This window comes from Mya arenaria, chromosome 13 (assembly GCF_026914265.1).
Source record: "Mya arenaria isolate MELC-2E11 chromosome 13, ASM2691426v1".
NCBI classification, from domain to species: domain Eukaryota; kingdom Metazoa; phylum Mollusca; class Bivalvia; order Myida; family Myidae; genus Mya; species Mya arenaria.
The window spans coordinates 14636761-14648479 of record NC_069134.1 but is presented as its reverse complement, the minus strand read 5'-3'; the positions used below and the strand labels follow the sequence as shown (position 1 = coordinate 14648479).

Below are 11719 nucleotides of genomic sequence, written 5' to 3'. Positions count from 1 at the left end.
ATTAGATAGTTCTGTCTAATGTATTCGTTTTGTCATTTGAAATATACTTTCGAACAGAATATGTTAAAAAGAATCGGAAAACCTGAATGTTTTAAAAGCAGTGCAAATATTTACTAAATGTCATGATATTCACGCAACACACTTCATTCGGATTTACTTATCTGTTACATAACTTCTTCATCAAGCACGTGTGGTTAGCAGAGGAAAATTACACCTTAATAATTATGAACTTATGTCTGAAACAGAAATTCAATGCGGAATATTAATTTTCTGGGAAGATTCGACCATGATGGATATATTTTTGCTTCGGAACCAGTCAGTAGTTGTTAATAATACCTGCAGTCCTTTACCAGGAATCTTAAACTATATCTACGGATTAAATAAATCAAACGAACAAGAGGCATTTGGTGATGATGAGGTTTCACCAGGAAGAATTGGGACAGGAATAGTTTTATTCTTTATTGCTGCCTTAACAGTTACCGGAAATATAATGGTATTCGCCGCTGTGATTTTCAACAAAAAATTACGGTCAGTTTCAAACTTATTTATTATGTCTCTAAGTATGGCCGATTTATTGCTAGGGACTGTGGTGATGATTCCTGCAACACTTAATGAAATATTTGGACGCTGGATACTGGCAAGTGGATTTTGTGTTGTCTGGGCGGGCTTCGATGTCATGCTCTGTAGTGCGTCAGTGTTAAACGTGTGCCTGATAAGCCTTGATCGATACATTGCTGTGATGTCACCTCTACGTTACAAGGTCATCGTGACCCACCGACGGGCGTTTGCTATGATAGCTGCTGCTTGGGCAATAGCGATTTGTGCGTCTTTCATTCCCTTGGGGACAGGTATTCACAATCCTGATTTACCAACTCTGACTGACCTAACATTTCTTACGGAAACACCTCAATGTCTTTTCATTCCAAGTTTAACATTTGTGCTAATAGCATCAACTGTGACTATATTGCTGCCGATAATTGTTGCATTCGTTCTATATTACCGGGTATCTAAGGAAGCGAAACGTCAAGCATGTTTCGTAGGAGTTCTTATTGCACCTAGCAACATGCTCCTAGGCGCAAAAGTAGCAAACAAACATATCAGAGAACCTTTCACCAGAAAAGCTACAATAACCCTCGGAATAATTGTGGGTGCATACGTTGTGACATGGGCTCCATTTTTGATTACAAATATATTAGAAGCCTTATGTAATTGTGTTCCTGCCAAACTATTTAGTGCTTTTGTGTGGCTAGGGTATTTTAACAGTCTCATAAATCCAATCATTTACCCTTTCTTTATGCGTGATTTTCGGAATGTTTATTTAACAGCGCTGTTTAAAGTTTGCCCGTGTTTGACATTTCTTCAAAAGTACAAACGTGACAGAGTCCTTTTCCAGAACTCGGTGGAGTTCGCAAAGCGTTCATCGGGACCCGTGGAAGATACACTTTAAACTTACAGGCGGATCAATCCGTCACCTCAACCGGAAATTAAACTTGTAAACGGCTTGGAACAAGCCAATACGCACTCACTTAACATTGTACTAAAACGGCGTATATAAAACTATCTTCTAGCGTTGATCCGATATTGAAAGTGTTAAAATAGAAACCACGAGTATCATTTCGCTTGGCTTATTCTCCATTGAATTAATCATGGTATGTATTGAACAAAAATGTTTTGGGATAAGTTGTTATAGTTATTTGCGTATTGAAGTAGAGTTCGATATTATTATATTACATTAGTCACTCCGACACAGGATTATGAAATTGCTTTGCAATTTTTCGTATAATTTTAATTCCCCGTATATTATGAACACTTGTCTTTCAAATATATTAATATTTTCATGCATATATTGATATTTAACTGTTACTAGTGTAATCTGTCACAGTTACACTTTTTCTAATAAAAGTATTAATACCATATATAGTATTACATTGTCACTGTTATAAACTTTGCTTCTTAAAATGAATACTCACCAATATCACTGAAATATAAATGTCAGAAACATATACAAGATAACGTATGGATGCATCATTATATATTTATAACCTTATAGAGCGACAAGTACTTTTGGCAATTTGCACACTTGTGTTTACACTTATAATTAGTATTAAAACTCATTGTTGATAGAACTATTTTTCGGACATATACACTGTAATAATGTTAGAATCATAATGAAAGCATATTTGAATTATTTCAAAAGTTAATGCGCTGCACTGGTATCTGATTTTCCCCTTTATTTTACTTGAAAATATTTTACTGTTTTAGATTAAATGTATGAATTTTCAATGTCGTGAAAAACAAATGTTTCAATAAATTAAATATTGTCTGTAATAATAGATTATTTAAACATTTAGGATTGCATTTTGGCAACATTGAAAGCAATTTAAGATTACAGGTTAGAAAACCTTGCGTTCTGACTTCGTGCTGTACTTAGTATCACGCTGTCTTTAAATAACAGCATAAACACCAGCCATAGAAAGGTCAAACTGCAAAAATTAGGATTGGCACAAAAGTTTGGTGTTAAGGCCATAATCATGATAATGTTACTTCTATTTCAGGAACGGTATGTGCACTTATCTGTTTTAACAATGACATCAATGGAAGGCATCGTTTTTTGATAACTCTTGTATTTGCAGAGATGTTATCATACGATCAGAATGTATTGATGACGGTGTGGTCTGAAGAATTTTAGCTGAACATCGATATGTATGACCTTCACCGTCCATTTTTGAATGCACGTTGTTAAACAAATGCTTTTAAACAGAACAAAGTTATTCATGTAACAACGATTGAGAATTGACTGGTATTAAATCATTAAATTATTCACACTGGTTCGATCTTGATTGATGTTCAATTTCGTGGGGAAGCCTAAGTACCCGTGATAACCGCCAACTGGACTCACAGACAGAATAAACAAGTTAATTAGAACAGTTTTGTTTCAAATTAATAATCAACATATTTTCCAAAAATGGGCTTAATTTCTTTATCAAAGTACATATCCTTCTGTTTGAAAGAAATTAACAACTTTCTTTCAGAAATTCTTTTAAGCAATAATTATTAATTTATTGAAAATGATTATTGGATTTTAAATAATAGTATAATAATGTTCTATGTTAGAACGGCAACAATTTGGGATTAAAATCTCGTCAGACTTATAGTGTATGAATGAAATCAGTATAATTTAGACCCCATTATTGCGTCATATAGTAATATAGTTCGTCTGAACCCGCCCTTTTTAAATTAATGACATATGAACGCTTTGACCCAGGGACGTTAAAATCAGTAAGCAGTTTTGTCAAGACCAGCTAATAAAATATATTGATTTTGAGGTCAATGACCAAAAAACAATGTCTTGGTTTCCCTGAGCTGAAAATCCGTTTTCACTTGCAAATTGAAGATATCTAGAGCGCAAGGACCTTAAACTATGTAAGCAGACTGGATTTGACAGGTTATGAACCCTTTTAAAATCAAGGTCAGTGTGTCAAGTTCTGAGCCTTGAGGTAACGTTGAGCTAAAAATCCGTTTTAAATAAATAGCTGTAGGAAACTCAATTCCGCGGACCGCAAATTTGTGTGGTATGTTAGACATGACCAGTACATGAGATCTAATGATTCTAAGGTATGTATGTCGACAGTCAAGTTTGTGGTGACCTTGTTCACATACTACATGTTCAGTAATGTCTAACTAACCTTGTGCCTCTTATTTGGGTTTACCAAATTTCGACTACTGGGTTTGTACCTGTAATTTTCATTGTATTATTGACTCAAGATTGATATTGCCTTGAACACACAAAAACTACTTTCACATGATTTCTGTTATTATGTTCCTATCTGATTATAGATGTTTTGCTTTATTACGAATTTTATTAACTATAACAACACAAACCAACGATGTTACTAGGGCAACATAAGCAAAATAACTACATACCAATTCACCCATGATTGCTACCAGTCTGTTGTTTTTAATATCTCTAACATGACCGATTGTGTATGAACACCATATTTTATTCTCTCAGCAAACACATTGATTATATAAATAGATTAAAAAACAAACAACATGGAAATGCCTAAAATATGTTATGGAATAAAATGCAATGTTATCGAGAGCGTATGACGATACGAAACAAATAACTCATTCAACACAAACAATAGGGTTCGGAGTACACACTGTTTTGTAACCAGGTTAACACGGTCAGAACAATCAATTAATACTTGAGAAACTATAATCATTCTAAAAGTCTATCATTTATCATCGTTGAGAACATGATCAATATAAAAACCGCGCTTAAAATATTTTTAGGTTTTTAATATTAAACTAATGTTAATTAAAAAAAGGATGGTTTAAAAACTGACATAAAGCCTCTCACACTGATGGTTGCCTGTTCCTTTCAGACACTCAATTACTGACAGCAATCTATTGAGGACATACACAAGCAACCGAAACATGAAGAAGGTTTATATAGAGTATACGACATTTAAATTACCGTCATTTTTTCAGACAGTTTTGCTCGGATATGACCGATTTTCACCAATTGTTATACCCCAAAACAGTATAATGCGACACACGTAAAACCATGATGCATGATGATCGCATAGTGAGATAGTGTAAGTGCGCAGATATTGACAAAAGTTACAGTGAACGTTTAAAGCGACAGAAAATTCATTTGTCTCACTTTTTTCATGTGGTTTGTGAATGGTTCTTTCAGGGTGACTAACACAATGACTGTATGTAGACAAAAGGATCACTTGATTTATCCTCAGAGCTAGCTTATTACTCAGGGCCCCAGTTTCTCGAAACTTCGTTAGTCTCTTATAACAGGATTAAGCTAAACCCACTATTTTTGTCTTTCAATATTTTGCGTTTTATAGACTCCTTTAAAAGTTTTAATACTTTAGATAAAAGTTATCGTTACGATTATCGCAATACACCATTTTTCATAAAAAAATCACTATAACTATGTATTGTGGCTTATTGAAATAAGCAGCTTAAGCCTTTTAAGCTTAAGAAGTTTCAAGAAATTGGGGCCTGAAGAACCGCTTATTTCTTTATCAATATTCTAATGGCAATGTAATTTTATAGTACATACCTATTACATGTAAGTAAGAACTGCCGATATTTTTTAAGTCCGCCAGCGAAAGTGTCAAACTTTGCATAGTGGCGTCAGAAAATGTTGATTGCATGTTTTGGTAGCCGAAACCCTCTAACACAAGAATCCAATTGATGTTCCAGCGCCACCCTTGGTGAACACGAGATATAATGGCGGCGTCCTTGACGACCGCCACTATAAAATACGAAAACATGTGTGCAGAACAGTTGCTATTCATTTATCTATTTAAAGATGCACACTTAGTCCCATATAAAATGTACCTTTTTTTAATTTACCAACACGGATATGGAAAACAATAGTTTTTATGAATACTACGATATTTCTACCTGATGAGGCGATAGTTGATTGCTGTAAACTTTTAAGAACCAACCGGTCATTTAATATTTGTGCGTTTTCAGCTATAAAATACACGGTTACAATCGTGTTATCAGTTTTAATACTTTCCATAAATGTATTATTTAGTAAGTTGTTAAAGGTTTATCACTCAAAAATTATGTTTTTTAAACATGTGTATGAATTGATTTTAAACACGAGTTACACTTATGTTTTAAAATAAAGGTAATGTGTAATTGTATATGCAAATTTATTTTATTTGAATATGTAAGTAAATTTATATAACGTAAGATTACTAATATATTTATATATATATGGTAATTGCGCCATATCTTACTTGCTGCTTGATCAATTCGTGAGATAGTCAAGCCTCTATTTAAAATGTCATTGAAGTGACTGTTTTGTTAATTCAGGTATGTTCACGATACCGACTCTGTTGGAACTGATATATTGTATTTTTCTACATTATTTCGTGTCAATCGATAATTAAAGTTTCAAACAGATAAAGAACAAGTATCATGACAATTTAAAACTTTTAACCAATACTAATCAAGATTAGAAAAAAACCAACAGAAGAAAACAGTTCAAGTTACTTGACGCCACTGTTTGCTTAAAGAAGCACTCTCATTCCCACGTAAGATTTACCACAATTAAAACTTTTGTTTTCATATTCCAACAAGGATGAATAAATGTTGAAAACAATGGTTCTTATGAAAGATACATAGCATAATTTGAAAGGAATGTGCATAAAACACGAAATTTCTATGTTATGAAACTATAGTATATCACAGTAAATCTTTTAGCATTCACCAATCATTTAATATTTTTGCATTTTCAGGTATAACATACACGGTTACAATCTTGTTCTGAGTAATTAATAGTTTCCATAAATGCATTTCTTAGTAAGTAGTTAAAGGGTAATCACTCAAAAATTATATTTGTTTTACTTGTGTATGTATTGATTTTCAACAAGAGTGTCACTTTAATTATCAGGTCATAATATCTGCAAATATAGCGATTTTGTATTTAGAAGTGACGGTGCTATTGCCTTTAAGATTAGGCAATTTATATGTAAAGACAGCATACAAATAGCCGTAATGAAGAACAACTTACCTTTAGACAAGAATATGTCTTGCTATCACATGTAGCGGAAAGCTTCTTAAATGAACGTCGAACCATCAATTAACGGTTTTTTACAAGCAAACCTGTTACACCAAATTGAACAATTCGTCGAAAATATAAATAAATTCTCTAAGGGTCATATGAACATCCAAATTACATGTAAAGCCAATGCAATTACTGTCTTCCCTCCAATAAATTGCCTTCATACTAAGTATTTCCCCCAAAAGACTTGCCTGTGTCTAAATCGTTCATTGTCACCCTTGACTAAATAATGTCGCTAACATGTTGTCATTTCGATTACTTGAATCAAACTGGACTTAACAGTCCAAACGGTGGGACAGTCATTTTACTGGGATTTTGTGTCCAGGACATTATGGTATCCCGATCCACATACTATCCGAAGAAAGTGGAACGTAAGATTAGAGCAAAGGACTCATTCACTTTTTCACGTGTTGTGTACTTCTGTTGGACTATTGGTCAAAGCTTATTACTCTCTTTGCTTGAGAAAATATGTGGTCTAACGGACTTTTTACGGTGGTGTTCGTACGCTTGTGTCTCTCATATTTTGTGCCATTAAACACGGTTTATGTTTGAGTGTTTTACTACTGGACATGCACCTGCAGTTGTCATTGTATTATTGAACGAAACTAATCATCGGCGGATGTGTTAAGTCTAGCATCAATACTGAATACGCCTACTAGCATCGGCGTCGGCGGTAATTTATTTTCAAGAATTATTAAGAAATATTCTCCAAAAAAACCCACAACAGGCATATATCAGGAAGTGCAAGCTGCATGGAAGGGAAAATACATTCTGCAAGGGAGATCGCAAGAACACACTGATTAAAAACATAACAGTCTTTATGTTATTGAGTGTTTATTGCCAGTAATGATAAGAGTAATACTGTCAACGCGATGGAAGGTTTTTCATTTAAACATGATAAATCATAAATACATAGCTTCCATATAATCTAGGTCACATGGTCTAAAAGATGGTAAAGTTTATAAAATCAATATTTAAGCGAAAAGCCTCGAATTTATCGACCGTGCCAAGGCGGTTTTCCAAACAATAACCACTGCCGAGATTTTGATATTTCTTTAATGTGTGTGGTCTTGGGGCGTTGTTTCTTTTGTATAGTTTGTAGACCCGAGTGCGTTAAGATCGTAGCTAAATTGTAGTCTACTGGGCGTGTCCCTATTGTTTTCGTTTTTTTAATAATATTTTATATATCTAGAATAATGTTTTTAAACTATATTGGGATGTATGTTTTGCTTGTTATAATGATACGTAAACACAGTCAGAAAATCCCCACGCTTCATCTAGGTCCGCTTGCTTCTCTACAAGTTCCAAATAATGTATGTTGATTGTGATGGAATGGTTTATGTCCCCGATGACAAGAGCTCTTTCTGCTTCCTTGATTAATATGACGCAATAAAATACAGGCAATAAACTGAAACTTAATAGTGTTTTGCAGTTTCCCATTATGAAGCTGTCATAATACATACAATAACATATATCGATTACTTATTCTTTTTTGTTCAGATAATGGCACTGAACGAAGTTTGACACGAATCATTAAATATATGTGTGTCTTCAGTCAAACAATAACACACAATACAACAAAACCGAAAATTGTTCACTGCAATAAAAACTCTTCTGTTAAGCGTCAATATTACATCTAGATCGATATGGCATTTCCTCCCTTATGTGTAGGCAATATATTCTAAACATTCTGTATTATATATTTATTCTGCTCCATTAAGATCATAAAATAGGACTTATGTTTTTTGCTTTAGCCGTTATAACAGGCGCTGCTAATATTTATATTGTGAAATGACTTTGAGCTTGGATTATTTGTGTGCAATTTATTCTCCCCTGTTAGACGGTCTCAGTCAATTTATACAACAACAAAAAAGCAGATAAGATGTGACCTTTTCAAAACAAGCTAAGGTCACATTCGGTAAAATGGCTAGCGGAAGGAAGGTACGGAAGCATAAAAATGTCACATAATGAATAGATCTGTACTAGTCCCAATGCACCGAGCTAGGAAAGGTTTGTGTGATGAAAATTTCCGCTATTTCACTAAAGAAAGAGAACAAAAGATTGTGTGACAATGTTGCTGAAATCAACACAGTCATATCTTTGACATCTTGATTAGTCCTGGTATCTATTCTCATAATCTTCTTTTGAAAAGAGGAATTGTTTAACTATCATAAGTATGTGGCAACTGTTCATTTGCGTAACAAATAGATGCAATATCGGCGAATAGAGGTATTTTGCCTTTATTGTATTTGGCACCATAGACATTAATAACCATGATGCTGTTTACAGGTGGTGAATAGTCAGGCCGGAATCCGTTAAAACTGAAATACTTCACCAAATCTGGTAAATCTGACTATTATGGGGCTATTCACACATTATTAATCGTTTATCGGTGAAGAAGTTAGCGTTAGAGCACGAAGGAATCAATGAGTCCAAAGGTCAGATGGTATATAAATGTCATTTAGTGCATTCAGGTTTTACAGCCCTAATTAATGACTCGATGACAGCCACTCATATTGCAGAAACCTCATCAGGTGAGTTCAAATGATGCAGCAAAAGATTTATTCTAAAAACAACATTATACGAATAATTTAACGATAAATAAAAGATTACGAAATACGGGAAACGCCTCCTGAAAAACCAAACCAAACGAACTTGCGTTCTTGAAATGCGGCGGTCGCACATGGCTAATTATGGACACCGTTGGAGATCAGACAAAGCTACGCCACGAAAAGTGAAAAAGTCGGAGAAATATCGTCAATGATCTCGAATGTCCTACATAGACTACATCGTATACGTTTGTAAAAGTGTCATATCGATCGGGAACGGTCCGAAGAGGTCGGCCAGTCCGGTCGGATAGGTGCGGCCAATATCATTCGGGAAACTCAGCAGATTTTGTCTAGTCGGATTACAATCATGACTTTCTGGTGAATCGGATCAAAATCGTATGTGAAACAGGTATGATATGGCAAAACATTGCCGATACTGCACCGGGGCGCTATCGGGACAGATGCGTTGTTTTTTAACTTGCAATAGATACTTATCAGATCAGAATAGGATTTAGAACGGGACGAATTGGTATGGAAACGGCCGAATATTAACGCTTCCTGAACACTATCTGATTGTTTTCATGATAAATTAAAGTAAATCCATTTTTTAAATTTCTTATTTTAAACGTATTTTCATATTTGAGTACTGTCGGCAAGTCAACTATATTAACTCACAAAATTGCAAAGGTTTAGGCCTGAATGAAACTGAAAAAAGAATTTAAAAAAAGTTTATCACTTTTTCGGAATAACAATGCATGCATAAATATGTTTCGTTGGGTTCTAACATGAGCGTTGGCTGCTTTTATGTAAGCGTTTAACATTCAAGGTTAAATCAGAAAGACCCTTCTAAAGTGTATACATACAAGTATCAGGATAAAAGACTATAAAAGACTATACTATTCTGTTTGATTTAGACTGTCTGTTAACAGTATTATTTTTAATGCAACATTACCAACTCCTGGAGAGGATTAGATGCACAATCGGTATGATGCATCATAATTCAAAGTTCTCATTTTATTAATATATGTGTCGAAATTGATTAAGACCGTAGATTACCGTCAAAATGTTTACTTCAGTCATGACCAAAATTGATCCGCTTTAAAGTTCAAAATAAATTTCTTCAATGAGAGTAACTTATACGACATTGATGATAACACTCGCAGCTTTATGTAATGTGCTATTCTGAAATCGCTAGGTTATAGTTTGTAATTGCACTAACAAGTTGACAAATGAGCTCAATTGGTACCTAGTAATTACTTAATTGTTATTTAATCGACGGTGGTAGGTTCTAGCATTTCAGCCGGCGCATTTTTCTTCGTAATTATTTTAGATCGGTTAGGTTCTTTATTTTCTTTTTCAAATGTCGTCTTTATAAGAAACGCGCGCGGGACTTTATCAGAAAAAAATAAAAAAAAAACATTTTGTATCATGTCATATTAAGTAAGTGATAAAATGACACTTATTGCATGGCTTTATAAATAAACAAAATAAAGAATTTAATTATTTAAAGTTTAAACTCTGTAAGTTTTTTCGAAAACCTACAAGCACATTTATGAAAATTGTCAACAAAACATTACTCTATTAATCGAAACCGGCAAAACCCCGTCGACCATCGTCGATTATCAGCCAGCGAGGGCAATTAATCGACTTTTGCCACCAGTGATTTGCACATAACCAAGAGGGACAAATCGGTCTAAAAAGTCCTACATACTAAAAACATCAATCTCTTAAATTTAAGACCACAGACAGCATAATTTTTAAAAATAAATTAAGAAACCCATATATTTGAAAACTCAAAACATGCTTATTGATGTCTTATATGTTAAATTATTCGAACAGAAATTATTTGTTAAGTAATTATACACTTTGAAAATACTAATATAACCCCAAAACACGAAAATCTTGAAAACTTTACCAGCAAAACTTTAATATTTCTCCCGGAATCTTACTTTAATACTGTCGTCATGAGCATTGCAGTTCCAATGCCTTTTATCAAGCTATGTTTTCTGCCTAGCACACTACTTGTCATCTTGCGATATGCCTAATGAACACCAAATATGTCTGTTAGTATATAGCTTGTTTCTGTAGTTTTTCATATATTGGTATTCAAACATAATCTCTGTTTATGGGCACAAGACAAGGACCAAGACGACAATGAATACATAAATACAAAAAAAAAAACAAAAAAAAAACATACCTTAACCTAAATTGCTTTACTGTTAAATGATGGGATTACTGCCTTGGAACGGTTGGTTGGCTATGATCATTTTCCAATAAATCAAGCCCACTGTAGTTTGATTGGTTGGATTTGATCCTTTCTTTGATCCATCAATATCATTCATACGTATACACTTGTAACATTCAAACAGATTAACTAAATTTTTCACAAGAAACCCAACAAGACGAGAAGAGCATCTCTTCGAAACAGTAGGCATACGTCAGATGTATTGATCGATAGGAATTAATTAAGACGACTTTATGATGACAGTTGTTCAATATTCATAATCAATGGCTTCGTTTTGTAGTTTGTCTGATCATTGTGTTTTTGTTTTGTATAATCGTCTGTTAA

General features: G+C 33.8%; 1 protein-coding gene across 1 annotated transcript; it reads left to right on the top strand.

Annotated features, from left to right (window-relative positions):
- Positions 1-256: 256 nt before the first annotated feature.
- Positions 257-1601, top strand: LOC128214929 (5-hydroxytryptamine receptor 6-like). Its single transcript, XM_052921647.1, has one exon. It carries the CDS (start codon positions 287-289, stop codon positions 1445-1447), a length of 1161 nt encoding a protein of 386 aa, XP_052777607.1. The 5' UTR covers positions 257-286; the 3' UTR covers positions 1448-1601.
- Positions 1602-11719: the final 10118 nt, after the last annotated feature.

Excerpts from the sequence above, each read along its gene's own strand:
- LOC128214929 (XM_052921647.1), top strand. The coding sequence starts at position 287 with ATGATGGATATATTTTTGCTTCGGAACCAGTCAGTAGTTGTTAATAAT.